At 35.4% G+C, this 23,993-nt stretch overlaps 2 protein-coding genes across 2 annotated transcripts in view; both read left to right on the top strand.

Annotated features, from left to right (window-relative positions):
• The window catches only part of LOC107565240 (unconventional myosin-XV-like), a 31,607-nt gene extending 16,569 nt beyond the window's left edge, over positions 1 to 15,038 (top strand). Inside the window, exons 31-59 of the mRNA XM_016250462.1 lie at positions 531 to 878; positions 1,755 to 1,839; positions 1,958 to 2,123; positions 2,212 to 2,305; positions 2,644 to 2,749; positions 3,424 to 3,539; positions 3,647 to 3,706; positions 4,321 to 4,396; positions 4,509 to 4,624; positions 4,699 to 4,817; positions 4,899 to 5,040; positions 5,150 to 5,261; positions 6,067 to 6,141; positions 6,506 to 6,711; positions 6,933 to 7,051; positions 7,188 to 7,260; positions 7,670 to 7,742; positions 7,851 to 7,924; positions 8,056 to 8,138; positions 8,223 to 8,353; positions 8,555 to 8,649; positions 9,178 to 9,255; positions 9,350 to 9,446; positions 10,633 to 10,793; positions 11,587 to 11,720; positions 13,406 to 13,539; positions 13,647 to 13,780; positions 14,547 to 14,687; positions 14,764 to 15,038. Coding sequence (XP_016105948.1) covers positions 531 to 878; positions 1,755 to 1,839; positions 1,958 to 2,123; positions 2,212 to 2,305; positions 2,644 to 2,749; positions 3,424 to 3,539; positions 3,647 to 3,706; positions 4,321 to 4,396; positions 4,509 to 4,624; positions 4,699 to 4,817; positions 4,899 to 5,040; positions 5,150 to 5,261; positions 6,067 to 6,141; positions 6,506 to 6,711; positions 6,933 to 7,051; positions 7,188 to 7,260; positions 7,670 to 7,742; positions 7,851 to 7,924; positions 8,056 to 8,138; positions 8,223 to 8,353; positions 8,555 to 8,649; positions 9,178 to 9,255; positions 9,350 to 9,446; positions 10,633 to 10,793; positions 11,587 to 11,720; positions 13,406 to 13,539; positions 13,647 to 13,780; positions 14,547 to 14,687; positions 14,764 to 14,865 — 3,450 coding nt within the window. The 3' untranslated portion in view covers positions 14,866 to 15,038. The remainder of the gene's footprint in view (positions 1 to 530; positions 879 to 1,754; positions 1,840 to 1,957; positions 2,124 to 2,211; positions 2,306 to 2,643; positions 2,750 to 3,423; positions 3,540 to 3,646; positions 3,707 to 4,320; positions 4,397 to 4,508; positions 4,625 to 4,698; positions 4,818 to 4,898; positions 5,041 to 5,149; positions 5,262 to 6,066; positions 6,142 to 6,505; positions 6,712 to 6,932; positions 7,052 to 7,187; positions 7,261 to 7,669; positions 7,743 to 7,850; positions 7,925 to 8,055; positions 8,139 to 8,222; positions 8,354 to 8,554; positions 8,650 to 9,177; positions 9,256 to 9,349; positions 9,447 to 10,632; positions 10,794 to 11,586; positions 11,721 to 13,405; positions 13,540 to 13,646; positions 13,781 to 14,546; positions 14,688 to 14,763) is intronic.
• Positions 15,039 to 15,586: 548 nt separating this feature from the next.
• On the top strand, positions 15,587 to 22,756 carry LOC107565232 (RNA demethylase ALKBH5-like). The gene is made up of 5 exons (XM_016250451.1): positions 15,587 to 15,606; positions 16,240 to 16,563; positions 17,849 to 17,929; positions 18,028 to 18,153; positions 21,467 to 22,756. The coding sequence occupies exons 1-5, from the start codon at positions 15,587 to 15,589 to the stop codon at positions 21,642 to 21,644; spliced, it is 729 nt and encodes a 242-aa protein (XP_016105937.1). The 3' UTR covers positions 21,645 to 22,756.
• Positions 22,757 to 23,993: the final 1,237 nt, after the last annotated feature.

Below are 23,993 nucleotides of genomic sequence, written 5' to 3'. Positions count from 1 at the left end.
CCCCCCCCCCCCCCCAAAAAAAAAAACTGTATCATTATTTTAATTTCAACTAGTTGCCAAGACTTGAAGTACTAAACCAAAACTAAATTAAGACTACTAAAAAAAATAAAACAATATAGACATGTTTAAGAAAATAACAAAAACGCACCACATAGTTACTAAAAATTCAAATAAAGTTGAAGTGAAAACAGAAAATATAAAAATATCAACAAAAACTATGATACTAAAATAGCATTGGTTTAGTTTTTTTATTTTATATTTGATTTAGTTTATTTAGTTTATTTTTTATTTTTTATTAATTTCACTTTTTGAATGTTTGCTTACAGATTTGGTGACATTTTCATGTCAAATAAATGTTTTCGTGTAAAATTATATGCCTTGATAGTCCGACTGCAATTAAATACAATGGCTGACATAATAAAACATAACAAAATATTTGCAAAATAAAAAACAATTTCACCAAAACACTAAGACTACAACAAAAGCATTTTACGTCACCCTGTGTCTGTCAACTCTCTTGACATCCTCAGGCTCAGCAGATGACCATGCAGGCGATGGCTATGGTGACCAGTCCAGTGTCCAGTCCACCAATGTCTCCCCTCACCAGCCCCCCAACCAGCCCTCCACCCACTCCCTACAGCACTCTGCCGCCTAGTCCGTACCCCGCCATCCCTCCCAGCCCCTACGCTAACCTCCCCCCCAGCCCTTACGCCCCACCTCCCCTTTCCATGTACACAAGCCCCCCGGCGACCATCCACCCCACCATCCTCTCCACCTCAATCAACACCACCCCCAGCACCATAGACGAGCAACAGAAGCCCCTGGAGAAGAAGAGCAGCCCCCCAAAACCACAGCCACGGAGTACCACCACCACAAAGGTGCCCAAGTATTGATATAATCTAATAGTTTATACTGTAAATCTAGTTTATGCTTGACCTTGTGTACTAGCAATGTTGTTGACTCTTTTGACAAATTGCTTATGGTGTTCCTTATTGATTTATCACATGACATGTATTAATTGATTATTGATTGTAATGAAATGTTAATGAATGTAAATAACATTCCAAGGTCAGTAATATACTGTATAAGCATTAAATTGATAAAAAGTGACATAAAAATGTATATGTCAAATAAACGCTGTTCTTTTGAACTTTCAGTTGAAAGAATTTGGGGGAGGGGGGGCGGGGGTAAATAAATCAAGTTTTCCACAAACATATTAAGCAGCGAAACTGTTTTCAACATTAATAATAATAAAAAGAAATTAGAATGATTTCTAAAAGATCATGTGACACTGAAGACTGGATTAATGATGCTGAAAATTCAGCTTTACCATCAAAGGGATCAATTACATTTTAAAAATATATTAAAATTGAAAGCAGCTATTTTAAATTGCAAAAATATTTCACAATATTCACAATAAACAGCACTGATGAACATAAGAGAACTTTTTCCAAAAAAAATCTTAAAACAGTAGTTTATAAACGTACAATAGTGTAAAATCAGTTTGTGCAATTAAATGTTGTATGTCGTGTTGTATATTAGAAGGCTGATGAATTTGTTTGCTTTTATTAATTCTTATAAATATACTATCATGTTCATATTAGTCTGCAACTAAAGTGCTTCTAATGGCTTTTTATGCACTTATATTTATTCAGTCTGTGCATCTGTTTAACTGCTGAGTATGTTTTAATATAAAAACAGCTTTGTGTTTTGCTTTGATGATGATTTATTACCTTTGGCTAAATTAATTTCAGGCTGTTTCATCTAATGGGACATTAGGGAAGAAACAAGCCCCCGCTGCACCAATTCAACTTGACAGCAGGCCTGCCAAAAAACATGGTGTGTCATTGCATTCAATCATATATCTGTGTGTTCAAGACTAACATGTCCAACAATTGAAACATATGCATTTTATGTAACTTCTGCATATTCCAACCCTTTTTTCTTTCTCTCTCAGCTCCTGTTGCCATCACGGGTCCCATGCATAAGGCTCCGGCTCCTGGCACAGAGGTGGTGAAATATTCGGTCTCCAACTCTGAGCACATCGTTCCCAGCCACAACATTAAAGATATCATTAAGCAATATCAAACACCGCCCCCAGAACATGTGCCGCAGACACAGAGGTGTGTTACCTGTGTATACTATCTGTGCCAATGTTTCATTTTATTTCCATTCTTATTATTAACTCCAGTGGCATGTGTTTGATGGCAGGCGAGAAGGTAAAGCTTTTGTGAAGAAGAATAACCCACATGATGAGGCAATGCAGATCCTAAAAACACAGAGGGACAATCCACCTCCTCCACAGGTATGTGTACCTCTATCACTTCTGTACTAACCAATTAAACCATTCTTGAGCAATTAAGCATTGCTAGCTACCAATAATTAATAATTTGTCATCGGACATAAAGTTATACTCCACAAGGGGGCGCTTGGTCCAAACTCTCCATAGAGCCATATTTAAATCTCAGCATGTTTTTGTCTTGTTTAAAACAAACTATACATTTATTTAAATGTATTAATTACAAGGACTTAATGTCAACATTAAATTAAAATAGGCCTTTATACACATTCCTGGTCGTATTGTGCACAAAATGTTTGTCTTCGCAAACTTTTATTAAATCTTTTTTCTTGCTGTGTGTGTAGAGAAAGGCTCCCACTTCAGCTGCTGTGTCAAGAGATCGAGGTCTCAAACCAACTAAAAGCAGCAAGAAGAAAGCACCAGAGCCACCACTGACTTTACCTCCACCGGGTAAACAACACACAGACACACATAACTTACAAAAACACCATGGTATTATATGATGTATTTTTTAAAGACTACCATGGTGAAGTACCTTACTATTGTAAATACTATTGTAACTATGATACAGTGCCATGGTATATATATCAGAGTATCATAGTATAACCATTTGATACCATCACTGTAACTCCGTAACATTACTTTTTGTAAGAGATAAACTACTGTTCAGAAGTTTGGGGTCAATAAGAAATAAATACTTTTATTCAGCAAGGATATTTCAAAGAAATGTGTTTCTTTTGAACTTTCTGTTAATTAAAGAATCCTAAAAAATAAAAAATGTCACAGTTTCCACGTAAGTATTAAGCAGTGCAACTGATTTTCAGCATTGATAATAAAATCATCATATTCAAATGATTTCTGAAGGATCATGTGACACTGAAGACTGAACTGAACTTTCCCATCACAGGAATAAACTACATTTTAAACTATATTCAAAATAGAGAACAGTTATTTTAAATTGTAAATTAGGTCACAATTTTACAGTTTTTACTTCATTTTTGATCAAATGAATGCAGCCTTGGTGAGCATAAGAGATGCAGACTCCAAACTATTGGACAGTAGCCTACATATATAATGCATTTGTCCTCAACCATCTTTCTTTCTCCATCTCTCTCACACACCAGTGTCCAGAGATCTTCCAGTGGAATCTGAGAGCATCCAAACACAGCTGCACAGGAGCAGCACAGAGGAGCATTACCCCTACACAAACGTTCCCTGGAAGATATACCTCAGGAAGGAGGTGTGTCCAATGTATCATTTGTTTATGAGTGTGTACTTCGTCATTTTGTGGATCATCATGAACACAGCACAGGTTAAGAACTAACGCTGCTGTACAAATTGCTGTAGGTCTTCTATCCTAAAGACACTTGGAATCATCCTCTAGTGCTGGACCTCATATTCAAACAGGTGAGTGCTAAATAAACTCCAGTACTGAATAAAACTAAAATAGAATTTGAAATATTTTTGTTATACTGTATATAAAAAAATATTTCATAATATATAATACTGTATTTTGTGGTCTCAATTTTTTTTTTACTGTTTTTGAAAGAAGTCTCTTATGCTCAGGGTGCAATTATATTATAATAAAAACAGTAATGTTGTGAAATATTATTACAACTTATAATATTAATATTATTAACGTTTTTATATTTAAACATGTTTTAAAATGTAATTTATTCCTGTGAGGCAAAGCTGAATTTTCAGCATCATTGCTCCAGTCTTCAGTATCACATGATCCTTCAGAAATCATTCTTAAAAGATTATTTGCTGCTCAAGAAACATTTCTTATTATCAATATTGAAACTGGTTGTGGTGTTCTTTTTTTCAGGATTCTTTGATTAATAGAATGTTCAAAAGAACAGCATTTTTTGTAAATAGAAATATTACAAGTCACTTTTGATTAATTTTTATGGATCCTTGCTAAATAAGTATTAATTTTATTAAGTATGAAAGTATCTTGCCTTCATTCTTCATTCCGTAAATGTATCATTTAATTCTTGTATTTAAATTGTGTTTTTCAGATTGTTAATGACACATTTACAGAAGCCTGTGTGCGCATTACTAAAGAGGAGAGGCAGAAGATGAAATCCTTGTTTGGTGAATTAAATTTCTGCTCAGTGTGAAATTATTTTCCAAGAGAACTTGTTCAGTTTACTGTTTACGATGACTACACTGATCTGTTATTACGGTACATGTGTTTCTTTCATAGCACAATATGGCATCGAGCCGAACACAGATGTTCAAGATGAAAGTGTGAAGAAAGCTGTGATTACAGCTGCCAGGGAGTCATGGGAGATTTATTTTTCTCGCCTTTTTCCTGCCTCTGTGAGTTCTGTTTCCCGGCAGACTGTTCGTGTGAATGCAATAGGCTGATATGTCACCAGTGTGTGTGTTTGCAGGGCAGTGTGGGTACTGGAGTGCAGGTGTTGGCAGTGTCTCACTCTGGTATCAAACTTCTCAAGACAGTAAAAAGCAGCACTGCAGCACCAGACTACTTTCGAGTGCTCCGTCCGTACAGGTGTGTCATCCCAGTCCAGTTAACCATCTGTCAGCAGCAGTACACCTTCTAAAGCATCTAAACTCTCATGCTCTCCCACAGCTACGCAGACATCCTGTTTGTGACCATCCCCTCTCAAAACATGCTGGAGTTTAATCTGATGAATGAGAAATTGATTCTGTTCTCGGCCAAAGCACCTCAGATCAAACATATGATTGATCTCTTCATCTCTCATCTTAAGAAGGTTCGGAAAGGGCTTTGAATTCTCTTGCCATCATTTCTTAAGGAGCCTTCACACTGTCAAAGGCTCTGATTTTAAACATGCAATGCCATACATTTGACTTCTTCCGCAGGATTCTGAGTATGTTGTAGCAGAGAGAAACTTCATCACAGAGGACAGAGCTCTTCTCAGCTTCCATAAAGGAGATATCATTCGTCTGCAGGCCATGGATGGGTTAGAGGAGGGTGAGAAGTGGTGCACTCGCATGCACACATTAAAATCTATAGATCTTTCCCACAGTCAGTGATGTCATGCATGAAAGTTTGTAGTGGGGGAAATATTGACACCTAAATACAAGACATTGTTGAGTCCAACTAGTCCCAGAGTTTAAGTGCACTAAAATTAAAAAGTTTGGGGTCAGTATGTTTTTTACAGTAATTCATATTTTAATTAGCAAGGATGCATTAAATTGATTAAAAGTAACAGTAAAGACATTTACAGTGTTACAAATACTTTCTATTCTTCGAATCCTGAAAAAAATGTATCACGGTTTCCACAAACATATTAAGCAGCTCAACAGGTTTCAACATTAATAATAATTCATAAAAAACAGCAAATCAGCATATTAGTATGATTTCTGATGGATCATGTGACTGAAGACTGTAGTAATAATGCTGAAAATTCAGCTTTGCCATTACAGGAATAAGTTATATTTAAAAAATGTGAAAATAGAAAATAGTTATTTAAAATTGCAATTTTTTATCAAATCAATTCAGCCTTGGTGAGCCTTCTGTATACAGTGATTTTGTTTAATTGTAAGTCAGTAAACGAAATTACTCTGCAGGAAAATCTCTAGAATGGAGCTCATAATATTTGCATTCCATCAGATGAGCTGCAGTTAACCTTGGGAAGGCTTATCCTTGATACTCCAGGAAATCTGTGAGGGGGGCCGTACAGTGCATGATCACAGCCATACATAAACCGCTGTGTATGCATTTTAGAGGAAGAACTGCGACATTTTCATGGTGTGCATGTGTGTTTGTTTTTCAGGTCAGAGTTACGGCTGCGTGGTGAAGAAAAAGGTCATTTACCTCGAGGAGCTGAAGAGAGGCACACCAGATTTTGGTTTGGCATTTAACATACAACATTTTTTTTATTGTTTTGTTTATAGGATGCTTTAAATTGTGGAAGTACACTTGAAAGAAGAGATATTTCGTAATTTAATGAAATGAGATATTTATTAAATCCATGCATTTATTTTTTTATGTTAATAAAAAGCGAAATACAGAAATAATAAGCTGTTTTTCAATTTTCAATCAGAAATTGCAAGTCAATTTCACAAAATATTACTAAGAAACATTTAATTGTGTAATAAGTCTGACATTTTTAATTAGAAAGACTGATTAGATAGTATTTCCTTCCAATAATCTTTAAAAAAAAAAATGACAGTGTAAGCAGGACAAATCATCAGTTGTGAATGTTTTTCCAGGCTGGAGGTACGGGGCAGTGCAGGGTCGGAGTGGAGCATTCCCTATGGATTGTGTGGTTCCTGTAGCTGCTCCTGATTTCCTGAGTCTCCCAGCAGAGAGAAGAGACGAGCCGAGAGACAGACAGGGCCGAGTGGCAGCATCAGGAGCTATCGCTCTCGCTGTGGCCTCCACTGCGGCTGCACATGAGCTGGACCCATCACTAGAGGTATTCCATATATTCACTATATCTCTGTGACAAGGTGTTTGATGGCTGATATAATGTCAATACATTATGTCACGTTATATAATGATTGCAAATGTGGTGACAATAAAAGTGCTGAAATTAAACCTTTATTAATTAAAGATTGTGAATTTTCTGTTTCAAGACATATACTGTATATTACTAATATTAGATACTTGTTAATGTGTCTGTTTTATGATTGTTAGTCTGATGGATTCGGGGATTTCGGGGACTCTGAAGCTGAGGGGAATATTCTTTTGGACAGCCAGTACAACATGGTGGAGTTTGCCAGGAAACATTTCAGAACGTCAGATGGAAGCAAGAGGTAAAATTTATGTTAACTACTATTATTATACAAAAAAAATCCTTTTTCATTCATTCATTTATTCATCCTTTTTTTTCAAAATCTGACAGTCAAACACAGGACTAAATCTAAATGTTGCAATTTTTTATGTGACTAGTGATTCGTTCAGAGATAAGTCCAAAAAAGGTAAAGGAAATAAAGACCCTGCAGAGATGGTGAAATTCAGCAAGGTACTGTGCCCACTATGCATACATAAACATATTAATACATGCATATACATATGCACTTACACGTCTTTTCAAAGATTTGGGGGGGGGGGTTCTCAAGAAATTAGTAATTATATTTAGCAGAAAAGTGACAATAAAGACATTTACAGTGTTACAAAAGATTTCTATTTCGAATAAATGCTGTTCTTTTGAATTTTCTGTTCATTAATAAAGCTTGAAAAAATTTATCAGGTTTTTCACAAAAATATTAAACAGCAAAAACTATTCTAAGTTATTTTAAATTGTGGTAGTATTTCAAAACATTTCTGTTTTTACTGTATTTTTAATTAGTGAGCATATGTATACATATACATATGCATAGAAAATACACATAAACACCCATATAAAACTTTTGGTCTCTTGTTTTCTCCAGAACCCTATCCTAGAGTCACTCATAGACTTCACTGACCCCAACATGAACCGGGTTGCTTCTGAAATTTTCCTAGGTGAGATAAGAGATATATCACAGCCACTCCATCTGCTTTATTATTGTTTATTATTTTTTTTGTTATGCATCATATCTCAACATTTCTTTGTTTTTGTTTTGGGTGTAGCCATAATGAAGTTCATGGGAGATCATCCTCTCAGGGGCCAATCGGAGCAGTTTGTGATTTGCACCTTCCTGAAGGTAAAGCACAACCTCTCATCCATGTGACCAGCTTGTACTGTTGTCATAATGCACATAGACCCCCAGTTGTGTTTATTTATTCATTTTACCTTTGGCTATAATTTTACTAAAATACATCATTGTTTTTGTAGTTAACGGGGGAATATGGACTGATGAAGGATGAGGCGTACTGTCAAGTCCTCAAACAGATTACAGCCAATACCAGCTCTAAACCGTGAGATACACACTTCTTCTTTTTTTTGCTTGTTTGATAGGACTCTGTGTTAAGCTGTGAGTGTTTGATTGTGTTGTGTTGCAGTGACAGCTGTCAGAAGGGCTGGCGGTTACTCTACATTCTGACAGCATTTTACCGCTGCTCTGAAGTCCTCAAACCGTTCTTACTCAAGTTCCTACGAGACGTCTGCAGAAGCCCAGAAGTGCTTTTTCATGGTAATTATACACCACATGTACACATTTAACATAACGAGTGTGCGCTTAGAATAAACAGACGATATCGTTCGCTGGTGTGGACGCTAATATTGTTATCTTTATAGTTATCGTTCTTGGTGTGAATGGGGCTTTAGTCTCCTAATTAAAGCAGTATTTTTATGAGGCACAATGATCTAATATTATTTAATGTGTGATCTACAGGAATTGCTAAAGCTTGTGAGCAGAACCTGAGAAAGACCTTTCAGTTCGGTGGCAGGAGTGTTTACCCCAGTAGTATGGAGCTCAAAGCCATAATGGTCAATAAATATACATGAACACAAGACCATACATACCTCCACACCCCTGTTACACATATTCACACAAACAACTTACTTTTCAAAAATTTGGGGTCCATGTGATTTCATGCAGTTTGAAGAAATTATCTCAACTTTCTATTGATCGAAGAACCCTAAAAAAATGTATCATGGTTTCCACAAAAACATTAAGGAGCAAAACTATTTTCAACATTGATAATAATAAGAAATATTTCTTGAGCTGTATATCAGCATATTAGAATGATTTCTAAAGGATTATGTGACTATAGTCTGGAGTAATGATGCTGAAAATTCCGCTTTGCATCACAAGAACACATCTGAACATTTATTAATATAGAAAAGTTCTTATAAATTGTAATAATATTTCATATTATTACTCTTTTCACTCTATCTGCCTTGGAAATTTCTTTCAAAAACATTTTTAAAAAATCATACCAACCTCAGACTTTTCAAAAGTAGTGTATGGGATATAAATGACAGTCTAATTATGTTTCATGTATGTGTTTTCAGGCTGGTCGAAGCTCAAAGCGACAGCTGTTTCTATTTCCTGGAGGAATTGAGAGACATTTGAAGATCAAAACCTGCTCGGTATGTCTCTTTTCTTGTGTGGCCGTTTCTGTCTTGTATTGCATGAGATTATATTGGTAAGTTGAGATAGAAGTTGAAGTTGCTTTGTGTACAGGTTGCACTGGATGTCATAGAGGAGTTGTGTTATGAGATGGCGTTACAAAGGCTGGAGGCAATGGATGAGTACACAATCTTCATAGTGATCAACAGAGGTACTTTATATTAACTCTAAAGATAACAATAACAATAACTACACTGCCAGTCAAAAGTTTTTGAACAGTACGATTTTTAATGGTTTTGAAAGAAGTCTCTTCTGCTCACCAAGCCTGCATTTATTTGATCCAAAGTACAGCAAAAACAGTAAAATTTTCTAATATTTGTACTATTTAAAATAACTGTTTTCTATTTGAATATATTTTAAAATGTAATTTATTCCTATGATTCAAAGCTGATTTTTTTAGCATCATTACTCCAGTCACATGATCCTTCAGAAATCATTCTAATATTCTGATTTGCTCCTCAAAAAATTACATTATTATGTTGAAAGTAGTAGAATTTTCTCAGGTGTATTTGATGAATAGAAGAACAGCATTTATCTTAAATAGAAGACTTTTGTAACATTATAAATGTATTTATCATCACTTTTGATCAACTTAAAGCATCCTTGCTAAATAAAAGTATTCATTTCTATAACCCCCCCCCCCCCCAAAAAAATTATACTGACTCTAAGCTTTTGAGTGGGATAGTGTATAATGTTACAAAAGCTTTTTATAATGTTACAAACGCTTTTGTCTGGTAGTGTATACTGTATTAGCATCAACGCCAATGCATGATAATGTTCTGTTCATTATAAGCATGCACTGCAGTTTTGTCGTCTGCCACTTTAATGCTCACACTCTTTAAAGCAGCATAGATTCTGACTGGCTGTCAGTGTTTTTATTATTCATCATTGTCATAGCTCTGTGAATGGGCCTTAAGGCTATGTTCGGAAAGGAATACTAGCAAACTGTACACTAAATAATGCAAAAAAAGGGTAAGCACAGCATACAAAAAAAGTTTCAAAAAGTAGTATTCTTTATTGTTTCATGACCTCATATTGCATGTTTAATTCAGCGATTGTTAACTTTTATCAGACCAAATAATGAGTCAAAAAGGACACACTAAAAAGTTAAGCTGCTTTTACATCTGGTTTATTAGTCACACTAGAAATGAACGATCAAGTCAAGAGCACTGCATTATGTGCTATATTTGTTTTAGCAAAACGTAGGATAAGTAGGTCATACATTTTGTACTTTTCACAATATGAATAAATAAAGATAAAATAAAAAGCTTCAAGAACAACATTCCGAACATACCCCACCAGATTTATTCACTCATATTTTTGGTGATGTCATCCAGGTCAGAATGTGCGGCCCCTCAATAAGAGAGAGTACATATTAGACATCGCAACAGAGGCGGAGCAGATTGATCCCAACTACAGCTTCTGGTTCAGACGAGTCATCTGGGCCCATCCGCTCAAGTTCGACAACGAGCTCTGTGTCACCATGCACTATAACCAGGCAAGACATGTCTGTCCTATCACATGTGTCCTAACCAGATACAATGCACTAAAACATCAAACCAGAAATCATATCTCCTCCATGTTCATACTGATAATATTCAGGTTTCAGTGAGGACAGAATAAACACTTCCTGGAATTGCATCTGTTCAGGACACAATGTTAAGAAAATACATTACATACAGTATGCATTACCATTTGATGTCAGTAATATTTTTAGGTAAGAAATTCGTACTCTTAGTCTTATTCACCAAGGATGCATTAAATTGACAGTGAAGACATTTATAATGCTACAAAGGATTTTTATTTCAAATTTTATTTCAGGATTTCCACAAAAGTATTAAGCAGCACAACTGTTTTCAACATTGATAATAACAAGAAAACTTTCTTGAGCAGCAAATCAGCATATTAGAATGATTTCTAGCGGATCATGTGACACTGAAAACCGGAGTAATGATGCTGAAAATTCAGCTTTGCATCAAAGGAATAAATTACATTTTAAAATGTATTCAAATAGAGAACAGTTCTTTTAAATTGTATTAATATTTCACAATATTACTGTTTTACTGTATTTTTAATCTAATAAATGCAGCCTTGGTGAGTTCAATGTTTGAAAAACATTTTTAAAATCTTACTGACACTAACGTCTGAATGGTAGTGTAAATATAATAATTTACTGGAGCACATTTTGTGTGACAATAATACACACACAATACATAACACAATTATAGCTTAATTAGAATGTATCTAAACCTGTATTGTTCCTTCACAATTGTGTGTTTGTATTTGCACAGGTTCTGCCAGACTACCTGAAGGGTCTGTTGAATGTCGTACCTCAGGGAAAGATCAGTGAACAGCAGTTTAACCAGTTTGCCAAACTTGCTGCTCTTCAACACAGAGCCAAAGACAGTCTCTACACGCCTACTATGTATGTTCCAATTTTAGACATCCTTCATTCTCTATGTACTTTTACATATAAATATAATTTGACCTAATTTACACCCAATGAGTAATATCTGGAAATCAGAATGAGAATCTGAAAAAACTGTGGTGTTTATTACCCCACAGGATAATCAGCACCAATAACTGAAGAAATTTCAGTATCAACTCAAACATTTCTCAAATTCTTCTAAGACTAAGTTATCTGAGATATGTTATTGACATTTTATTGTCAGCAATTTATCTAGTTTACAGTAAAAACAGTAATATTGTGAAATATTATTGCAATTTAAAAAACTGTTTTCTAATTGAATATATTGTAAAATGTTATTTATTTCTGTGATACAAAGCTGAATTTTCAGCATCATTACTCCAGTCTTCAGTGTCACATGATCCTTCAGAAATCATTCTAATATGCTGATTTGTTGCTCAAGAAACTCTTATTATTATTATCAATTTTAAAAACAGTTGAGCTGCCTAATGTTTTTGTGGAAACTGTTATTTTTTTTTTCAGGATTCTTTGATGATTAGAAAGAACAACTTGTATTTTAAACAAAGCTGTTGTAACTATAAATGCCTTTACTGTCGCTTTTAATCGATTTAATACATCTTAGCTGAAAATAAGTATTAACTTCTTTCAAACAAAAATCTTACTGCCCCCAAACTTTAAACAGTAGTTTATTTGGTAACACTTTACTTGAAGGGGTGTGCATAAGACTGACATGACACCTTCATAATCATGACATGACACATGTCATGAATATGAAGGAGGTTTTATGCATGTTTATGACAACTGTCATTAAGTGTAATTCGCTCAGTTATGTCATTTTTAATGCAAATATGACATTATTTGACCTAACCCTACCCCTAACCATAGCCCATAACAAAGACATCTCAAACATGTCATCTTCGTATTAAAAATTACATAACTGAGCGAATGACACTTAATGAAAGTTGTCATAAACATGCATAAAAAACCTTCATATTCATGACATGTATCATGTCATGATTATGTAGGTGTCATGTCATGATTATGAAGGTGTCATGTCAGTCTTATGCACACCCCTTCAAGTAAAGTGTAACCGTTTATTTTCCTGAAGAATTTTTAAAAGTAACATCAGATACAAAGTTGAAATCCTGCCCTATGAAAAAGACAACTCTGGGCACTGTTTTCTTTTGGGATGTTTCTTGTTAAAAAAACTTTTCACATCTATTCAATGTCAGCATACTGTATGTGACCCTGGAGCACAAAACCAGTCAAATTGAGATGTATACATAATCTGAGAGCTGAATAAATAAGCTTTCCATTGATGTATGGTTTGTTAGGATAATAGGATAATATTTGGCCGAGATACAACTTTTTGAAAATCTGAGGGTGCAAATAAATCTAAATATTGAGAAAATTGCCTTTAAAGTTGTCCAAATGAAGTTCCTAGCAATGCATATTACTAATTAAAAATTACGTTTTTATATATCCACAGTCGGAAATGTACAAAATATCTTCATGGAACATGATCTTTACTTATTATCCTAATGATTTTTGGCATAAAAGAAAAATCATTTTGACCCATACAATGTATTGTTGGCTATTGTGACAAATATACCTGTGCTACTTATGACTGGTTTTGTGGTCCAGGGTCCCATATTGACTCAAAAAATGTTCTTTTTCTGTAGTCATGAGTTGACAGAATACATCCCAGTTGAGATCTTTGGCAGACAGGGGCCTCAGCAGTGGATGCAACTGGTTGCACAACATGTACATGCCGTCCAAAGCCTGAACCCTCACCAGACCAGATCCCAGTTCCTGGGTATTTTATTCTCAAACACCCTCATTCACTTTTTACCTTTTTATAATCAGGTATTACCATGATGAAAAGCAAGGTTTGTTGAATTTGTTTTTGTGTGTGTACTTCAGGTTTGGTGTGTGCATTTCCCATGTTTGGATCGTCCTTCTTTTACATCCAAAGCAGCAGCAACAGCACCATCTCTGCACCGTGCATCCTCGCTGTCAATCAGAACGGACTGCACTTCCTGCACAAAGACACTCATGTGCGTATCGCAACCACACAGACTTCTAACGGTAATGCAGGGTTTCTATAGGTCCTAAAAAAGGTCTTGCCCTTCCACAAAATAAGGCCTTAAATTGGAGCAGAAAGTATGAAATTCTTAAAGTCGTGGCATTAAATGTTGCATACATTGCAAAAAACTAGTTTTTGTCTTGTTTCCCAATAAAAGTATCTCAACATTCTTAAATCAAGATACATTTACTTGAGATGGAAAATAAAGACAAAGTTTTCATGTCTTGTTTTTTGAGAAATTTAACAAAATTGAGTTTAGGATTAAAACAAGGATTTATATCCGTCAATGTGGTATAAAAACTTGTTTTCCCTTTGGAGTAAACGGGTTTTTTCTAAACCCACTGACAGATATATGTCCTTTCAAATTTTTTTTTAATCATAAACTTACTTAATTTGGGGGAAATAGTACTGAGGAAGAACTTCACTTTTATGCAGTGTGATTGGAAGGTACAGTAAAAGTTAATTCTATATTTTAGTTAATCTGGGTTTAAAAAGTAATAGAGATTGGTTAGCTAAAAGTTGTACTTTCAAACTTTGAAGTGCTGCTAATACTGCTAATATAACTCCTCAGACATTTACATATAGAGACCATATCGACGTATTGTGTCCCTTTGAAATTCCTTAAATTATCTTCAATAGGTCTTAAAATGATCTTTAACAGTCTTAAATTGACCTTCATCAAACCTGCAGAAGCCCTGTAATGTTTTCAGTTTTCCAAATTGATTTTCTGATGGCAGGAGGTGCAGGTGAAGTTCCAGCTGAAGCTGATTCAGTCGGCTCACACACAGCGGCCCAGCGCTGGATCCAGTTACCCTTATGTAGACGTCCTGATAGGGGACTTAACCAACCACAGAGTCACACAGTTACAGCTGGAACAGGTAACACACATTGAACACCATGAGAACAGTGTAAAAGTATGAATGAGTGGTTTATGAGCATATATGTTGTTTGCAGGGTCTGGAGCTGTGTCGGGTTATCGCCATGCACATTGAGAATATGCTCTCTGTCCGAGAGAAGAGGCTGACGCTGCCACCCAGTGAAATCACCATGCTGTAACAAAACCATATCCAGATACACACAGTCTGTATACGAACAAATACTATGCTTTCTGTATGTTTATTTTCTATGATCGGGTTTTTTTCAATTCACTGATTGTCTCATCATGACTAAACCAAACCTCTTAATGCACTGTTTGCACTAATCATGTGTATTTGTTCACATGTTATGTATAGAAGACACACACTGAATAAAAAGCATTATTTTTGTATTAAATGCATAATATTTATACAGATGGAGTACTGTAGATGTGAAAGTATTGAAATGTTTTATATGAAACGTTTACCACATGCACATAAGTTTGAATGAAGAGAGATGTCACTCAGGAGAACAGCATGAATGTAATCTTTTTTCAATCACATTCTCTCACACAGACTTACAATGAAATGATGGTTTTCAAAGTAAAACATTGTATATTTAGCTATTAGTTAACATACGAGACCAAGGTCATTATATTTGTATTAATTTTTCTACAATTTTCTTAATAAATGTATTGATTGAAACCTAAGTTAATAAGTTTGTCTACTGTAATTGTCTATAACTTTCACAGTGGTTTGGAGAAACTGGAATATGAATATCACCTCTGAGATCTAAGATCTAATAAATGAATATAATTCAAATACAGCAAACTGTTAACTGTATAAGCTGCTTGTTTTTCAATTTAGTTTTTTTTTTCATTCTGAGAAATGAGATTATTAAGAAACCCCTTCGTATCTGAGGCATGGGACGTCATGATTTCTTGTAAATTATGGGGTTTTAACTGGCTTGCAAAATTTGCACATCAATTATTATTACATAATCTTTTTTAATGCCAAAATCATTTTAGAGTAGTTAACCAATTCAAAACAAAAATGAACATGACATTAACCATGACTAAAAATGTATTTTTGAAAAAAAATAAATCATCAAGAATAGAGCTAAAAACATTTCTAAATGCATAAAAATGGATGAAAAAAAAAATAAACCAACAATAAACCTTTCGTATGGATAATATACACTTATTATAGTTATTGAGGTGACGTTTAAAAATAGTTTTGTTATAATAGAAAATTCTAGGTTTTATAAAAGTTGATATCTAACAACATTTTTATTAATACATACTAATTACAAACTTATTATAAAATTATTATTCAAAATAATGATAAAAATGCAATCATGTCTGTTTAATAATAATAATAATTAGTGCTGTCAAACGATTAATCACGATTAATTGCATCCAAAATAAAAGTGTTTTACTTAATATACGTGTGCGTACTGTGTATATTTATTATGTATATATAACACACACACACGCATATATATATAGAAAATATTTACATGTATTACATGCATATATGAATATTCATATTATTTATAAATATATTTAATATATAGGCCTGGGCAGGAGCGGCTGTACTCCAGAGGCGAGGTGGACGAGATACCGGACTGGGTGCACGAGCTGGTCGTCGATCGCCTCGTGACGCACGGCGTCATACCGGAGGGCTTCGTTAATAGCGCCGTGATCAATGACTACCAGCCCGGGGGCTGCATCGTGTCGCACGTGGACCCCATCCACATCTTCGAGCGGCCGATAGTGTCGGTGTCGTTCTTCAGCGACAGCGCGCTCTGCTTCGGCTGCAAGTTCCAGTTCAAGCCCATCCGTGTGTCCGAGCCGGTGCTCTACCTGCCCGTCGGGCGCGGCAGCGTCACCGTCCTCAGGTCGGTACTAGTGCGGACACTGCTTTGTCTCAGTTCATTTCCAGAACATGCTGTTTCTATGGGATTCTTTTAAACCAGGGCTGTCCAAACTCGGTCCAGGAGGGCCGGTGTCCTGCAGAGTTTAGCTCTGACTGGAAGTTTCTATGCCTAGTAAGAACTTGATTAGCTGGTTCAGGTGTGTTTAATTGGGGTTGGAGCTAAACTCTGCAGGACACCGGCCCTCCAGGACCCAGTTTGGACAGCCCTGGTTTAAACACCATGTATATAGCCTTACCAAAAAGTGGCTGTACGGTAATAGTAATACTATGGTATTTTGAAATGTATCCTGGTGCCATACTACTATTGCGGTGCATGCCCAAAATCCCATCAAAGTACAGTTTTGCAAGTTGAGTTGTATGTGTGATATGGTATAACAATGATACCTTGATTTATGCTATGGTGCCCTCCCTGTAATTATCATATTCATATACTATGGTTTTTATATGTTACTTCAAAAGATAAATATGGCACAAAAAAGTACCATGATTTATTATTTACCATATTATTTTACGTGCTGTGGTTCAAGTATTATTTTAGTAGCACTGAGATACTATTATTTATAAATTTTGTTGATAAGTTTCCATTTTAATATTTTCCGTTTTCATTTTAAAGTTGTGGAAATTTTTATTGGATGTTTTAAATATCTTTGTAGTTTTCTTTTCATTCTTTTTATTTCAGTTCTAGTAATTTTAGTGCATCAAGTTAAACTAATATAACTGAATATAAGAAATGATGCCTTGGAAACTAGCTTAAATAACTTTAAAATGTAATATTGTTATATATTATTTCACTCAATGCTTAATTTTAAGAAACAAAAATGGTGTTTTATGGATTTATTTAACTGTGATAACCCCGTGTTCATGCCATGGTGTTCTTGGAAATATCATGCAAACAATATTGTACATAAATTTCAGTAACATGGTATATTTCAATATACTTTAGTATTGCAACCACTGTACCATGATACTGCCACAATAATTTAAGGCATTACCATCTTGGTAAAGTCCAAAAACCATGTTTTTACCATAGTTTCAGCTGTAGCCCTTTAACTTATTTAGTAAAATATTTAATCCTTTTTAATAAGCATAAAGCATTTCATTTTAAAAATGTATTATTTCAATTTTTTGATTTATTAACTTTTCATTGTAAGCTATAATCTAAAAACATATTATTTTGTGCTTTGTAATTGTGCTAAATGTTATCAAATATAGTTCTTGCTCGTGCTCACTGCTTTGATTGGCTTTAGTGGCTATGCAGCCGATGACATCACGCACTGCATCCGCCCACAGGACATCAAGGAGAGGAGAGCTGTCATCATTCTGAGAAAGTGAGTTCTCTGGTTTCGAGTCAGAGTTGTTCTTGAAAGGTCTGGAGGCATGTGTGGGGGTGTACACTGCTCTGATATCCGCTCTTTCTTTACTGTAGAACGAGGCCGGATGCCCCTCGTTTGAACTCCAGTTCACTGAGCCCATCCATCCACTCTTCTGAGAGACGACACATACTCAAAGCCAAACGCTCACACCGCAAGGCCGACCCAGATGCTGCACACAGGTACTTGCAAAGCCTTTCATACCACATTCAGATCTGCCTCTATCAAATCAACAAGTCCACACCCTACATATTTTTATCTTTTTTTATTTCACTCTGATGTACGTCAATACAGATCTGTCACTACCTTTTGTTTTATCGTACTGTTAAGTAAACTTTGGTATGTAACACTCCCCTCTCTGTTTGTGCTGTAGACATAAGTAATAGCTAAAATAGCGTGGCTTGTTAAGGAGAGTTGAACACGGACTTCTTCCGGCAATCTGGCTGGATTTTCTACAGTTTCTTCAGATTTTCTTCATAAATTAGAAAAACCTAGTTTCTAATATTTAAGGTGAAACAAAAGTTAATTTATTGACCTAAAATAGTTTTGCAACTACAGCAAATATGACAAATGTTTATGAAGTAAAGATTAGTCTGGAAAAGCTGTTTTGTTCTACATAGACCACCCTAATGCTGGCCGCTATCTTGAGATCACATGACCATTATACTCAGTAGGGGTGGAACGGTTCGTGGAAAAAAATAGAACCGTGCAGTTCTCCACACACGGTTCGGCACGCACTAGGACCGCAGTTCAACTTAAATCTGACAATGCATCTGTAATATGGTTTGCTATAAATAACACGTAAAACAAACGGTTCGGCTAATGTATGTTTCTGTTGATGGATGCGCATTCTGGCTTCCCAATACATTATAACAACAGCGATGGAAGAAAAAAAAGTGGACAAACCATTCACTCTTGTTCAATGCGAATGCCTTATGCTGGAATATGAGCAGTCGTTTATTCCGTCATCACCCGGGTGCTGATAGTGTGCACGCGCACAGGTGTAACCTGAACAGCACACGTTGATATCTGCGTTTAAACTAAACTCATTTATTAAACCTTGCCAGTTTAAACATTTAAGAGCCAGAGGATGCGAGCTTGCACGCGCAGTGAGAATATTTGTGCGTGCACTCATCCGAAGCGCGCAAACCTGCGCCTCAGAACGCACGCAAATATTAAGCTCTCTCTGAAGTATTGTTTAAATAGACAAATTCACACAAATTATGTCAAAATGCCCGTCTTGATAAGTATCCTATAGCAGACATAGCCGGCTAAACACACTTACAGTGTCTTAAGGCGCTTTTCCACTGCATGGCACGATACGGCTCGGTACGGTTCACTTTTGGGGGGTTTTCCACTGGGTACAGTACCTGGTACTTTTTTTAGTATCACTTCGGTTGGGGTTCCAAGTGAACCGTACCGTTACCAAAACGTGACGTGTAAACTTTGCTGATCACGGATTGGCCGGAGAGAATCGTCACTACCTGCGTCACTGAACTTGCGACACAAACACAAAAGAACCGCTAGATTTAAATCAGCACAGCCAGCGACGGATCGAATGCAACGAGCACACAGTTTTGAACGAGCGCACCTTTTTTTTTTAACAACCAAAAAGTTTTGTTGTCTGTTGCGGAAGAACAGACGTTCCTCTCGTTGATAGCAGAGGAGTGGATCCAGTGAGAGCTTGATGGGGCGACGTGGAATGAAAAAGTTGTTTTTAGGAGTCGTGATAGTAGAGGCGGCACAACTATAACGGCATGTGAATAATCCCGCCCACTCTAAAGCGGTATTGAACTGCAGTGGAAACGCAAGCCGAGCCGAACCGTGCCGTTCTGAGCTGTGCCGAGCCGAGTCGTACCACGCAGTGGAAAAGCGCCATTAATGTGACAGCACTTTCTTAATATTAGTCAAACAGCAACAACACAGAAATCACTCACTGCTCTTGATTGAATAGCTTTTGTGACTTTAATAAAAATCTTTAATTTATACAGTCAAATATGCAATGATGTTTTACATTTCATTACTTTATATTCAATTTCTGTACCTAAAAACTAATCTTAGACCTACCTAAAGAAAAACTGAAAATCACTGTTTATTTTATTTGTATCATTACTCTATTGTATTTATTTGTGCTGTTGCTTGTAGTTAGATTATTCTTATTTTCTTTATTTTTATTTGACAGTATAGTTTTTCCCTAAACATAGCACATACTGAACCATACCGAAACCGTGACTCTAAAACCGTGATACAAACCGAACCGTGAGTAAGTTGAACCGTGCCACCCCTAATTCTCAGTCTCTGTACTACTATCTTATTAATCCTTATTATTCATTTTATTCAGCAAGGACACATTAAAGTGATCAAAATTGGCAGTTAATATTCCTATTTTAAATAAATGATGTTGCTTTGAACTCTTTATTTATCAAAGCATTTGGGGAAAAATGGATCACAGTTTACCCAAAAAATATTTTCAACTGATAATAAAAAGACATGTTTCTTGAGGAGCAAATCAGCATATTAGAATGATTTCTGAAGGATCATGTGACACTGAAGACTAGAGTAGTGATGCTAAAAATTCAGCTTTGCATCATAGGAATAAATTACATTTTAAAATATATTTATTTTTTATTTTAAATTGTAATAATATTTCAGAATATTATTGATTTCACTGTATTTTTGATCAAATAAATGCATCCCCGGACGAGCATTTGAGACTTATTTTAAAAGCATTAGACATCTACCAACCCCCAATTTTTTTATTAAGAGTGTACTGTATTTCTAGTCTTATCAGTCAGCAGAACCTTTACGCTGGGGTCACTATGAACTGTCATTAAAAATAGAGCTGCGTTAAGATCCTTTTTGTGTTCCATGGAATAAAAGTAACAGCATACATGATTGGAACGACGTGAGGGTGAGTAAATGATGACAGAATTTCCATTTCTGCTTGAACTTGTCCTTTTAAAGGGGACATCAGATGCCCATTTTCCACAAGTTGTTATGATTCGTTAGGGTCATGAAAAGTCTATTACATCAGATAAAATTTCTCAATGGTAGTGTAAAACAGCACCCTTTTTACCTTGTCAAAAACAGCTCTGTTCACAGTGAGCCGTTTCAGTGCATGTCCCTTTAAAAATGCTAATGAGCTCTGCTCACCCCGCCTCTCTCTTCTGTGCGGTGACGAACCTTTCTCTGAGACTGTAAACTTTAACCACTTTCATTGTGGAACTTGCTAACTAGCACATTATTAGGAAAGACGATTTGCAAAGATTCGCTAGTTCACTTATACTGGTTCACCTACAATGATTCGCACAAACATAAATGCATTTAGGCAGATCAGGGGGCGCATTCCCTTCAAAAGCAAAAGTACTCCACTGCGGCTCAGATGTCGGGAGTAAATGACAACTGCTATGTTCATTATTACATCCAACAACAGAACACCTCACTCGCAATCCACACAAACAGTTTGCTAATAGCTTTTTTCTTTTTCTCTTATAGGCCTCGTATTTTAGAGATGGACAAAGAGCTGCAGAGGCGTTCCCTCTCTTCCCGACAGAGACGTCACGATGGAGACAGTTCAGAGAACTCATGGAGGAGAGCTGACGAGAGAGAGCCGGGCTCACGCTACACACATGACCACGCACCCGCTCGACGAGTCAAAATGAGACGTCACTGAGACGCAGTCAGAACTCAATGCTGATCTTCTCAGACGCCTTCACGTTTGCTCGAGGGGACTGGAAGCCAACAGAGGGACTCAGTAAAAGAGATGCTTCCGGTGTGGGTGGATGCAAGGACATTAGGCAGCGGCTGCTTTACTTATTAAGAGGCTTTATCTATCTATTCAGACATATCATTCAAATCCACTATATTTTGTTCTGTGTGTTTAAAGGAAACGTATGGAATAAAAAGACATGTAAGCTGACTAGTTGAATTCAGTCATAATTTATCAGTTTGCACCCCAGTTAACTTCATGTGCCAGTGTCATGCATACATACATTCACATAACAATATAAAATAAAAATGTGTATTGGGTTTTTGAGAACTGCTCCTTTAAACATAAATATGGTTGATTTATTTTTATTTTTTTGGCTTTAAGAGTTTTGTTGGATACATTCTGGCAATCAAACTGTTTTTAAGTCAGAAAAAGCAAGGCAAATTTTATTCATGCTGATAGACTGACTAAAGTTAATAATATGATGATAAAATGTTTGATTTGCATACAGTGGCTTATCAGTGCATTTGCCTGTGCACGGTTGCTTTACTAACAAAGACAAGATCAAATCTAAGGCCTAGAATCTTTGATATGCTTGACATGCACAATAGTTTCTAAAATGGGATAAAATGTTACATTAGTCATCTCTTCATTTGAATGTTGTTCTTTCTGTTCTCAATGCTTATTTCTTTTTCTCCCCCATTTAAGGGTGGTGTTGCCATTATATTAACTTCTGATTTGTCAACCATGGTGTATTTGTTTTGGCTCTTTATATCTGAAGGAAAGAGTTAATTCATGCTGACATTAGAGACCTGCATAAGGCACTCATAATGACAACAGTTTGTGTTTTATTGATTTATTTGTTTCTGAGGTTGAATGGAAGTGCAGAAAATGTAGAAGAAAGATGATAGTGTCTTTCCCATTGCAGGTGTTTAACAGAAAGTGCATTTGACTGCACGAGACTATATATGCTTTGTATTTAAAAGGCTGACATATGAGACTATTTTTGTTTAAATCAAATGAGTAGATTAGACTGCATAAAAGATTAAAGGGAGATGTTCTGTGTGTTCTTGGAAGATTCTATGTTCGTTCTTTATTTCTATTGAAATTGAGATTATTCATATCTGTTGTATTTCATAGCTAACTTTTAAATACCAAAACAATCTCATCCAATCTTTCCTAAAACTCCTTTATTACATATTACTTTTTAAGAAAGTTTGTTTTTCTTTAGTTCAGTTTGCATTGTCCATTAATATGGAATAGGAACATAATTTTCTGTCCACATTTATTTTAACATGCATAAAAAAGGTTTACATTCTTGCTCTATTTATAATTTGCACTATGCATTGTTTTATTCAGTTCAGGGGGGAAAATGCAGATATTTAGTGTGGCTGGATCTCTGTGCCACTATGCCATCTTGAATTGTTGGATAAACTTTACCTCAATGTACCCACTGTTTACCCAATAAATGCCCCACAGGTTATTTCTTCAAGCAATGGTTGTGAGTGGAAAGAGTGGTGATTGTCCACTACTAGATGGTATAAGAGAATTCTCCACCAGATTTTTTTTATTGAAAACTATATTAGGTTGATTACAACGTTGCTTGTGGCTAGTTATTGTTTTACATATACATTTTGGGGGAGACGTTACTGTTTTCAGTTCGTAGAAGGGTGATAAACAGCACCAAATGTTTAACCAATGTAGTCATAATGAAGCTATGTAAGTAATATATAATCTCGTGTACATATAAAGAAATCAGTAATAAAAATGTAACACTTTTATTAAATAAACGGGATAATATGGAATATATTTTAAATCATTCATTAGCACAAAATAGAATCAAGTACTAATGTACAAATTATTTTATTTAGGGTTCTTTGTTTCGCCATACAAATTAAACAACATTTATTATGTTTTTAATATTAGGTTGATTACAACGTTGCTTGTGGCTAGTTATTGTTTTACATATAAATTTTGGGGGATACGTTACTGTTTTCAGTTCGTAGAAGGGTGATAAACAGCACCAAATGTTTAACCAATGTAGTCATAATGAAGCTATGTAAGTAATATATAATCTCGTTTACATATAAAGAAATAAGTAATACAAATTTAACACTTTTATTAAATAAACTGGATAATATGGAATATATTTTAAATCATTCATTAGCACAAAATAGAATCAAGTACTAATGTACAAATTATTTTATTTAGGGTTCTTTGTTTCGCCATACAAATTAAACAACATTTATTATGTTTTTCAGAAAAATGTACATTCGTTTGCATTACACGAGCAATACAATAACTAAGCGTCAC

Source organism: Sinocyclocheilus grahami, unplaced genomic scaffold (genome assembly GCF_001515645.1).
Source record: "Sinocyclocheilus grahami isolate Dianchi unplaced genomic scaffold, SAMN03320097.WGS_v1.1 scaffold25.1, whole genome shotgun sequence".
Classification (NCBI taxonomy): Eukaryota; Metazoa; Chordata; class Actinopteri; order Cypriniformes; family Cyprinidae; genus Sinocyclocheilus; species Sinocyclocheilus grahami.
This window is presented reverse-complemented; position numbering and strand designations above follow the sequence as displayed.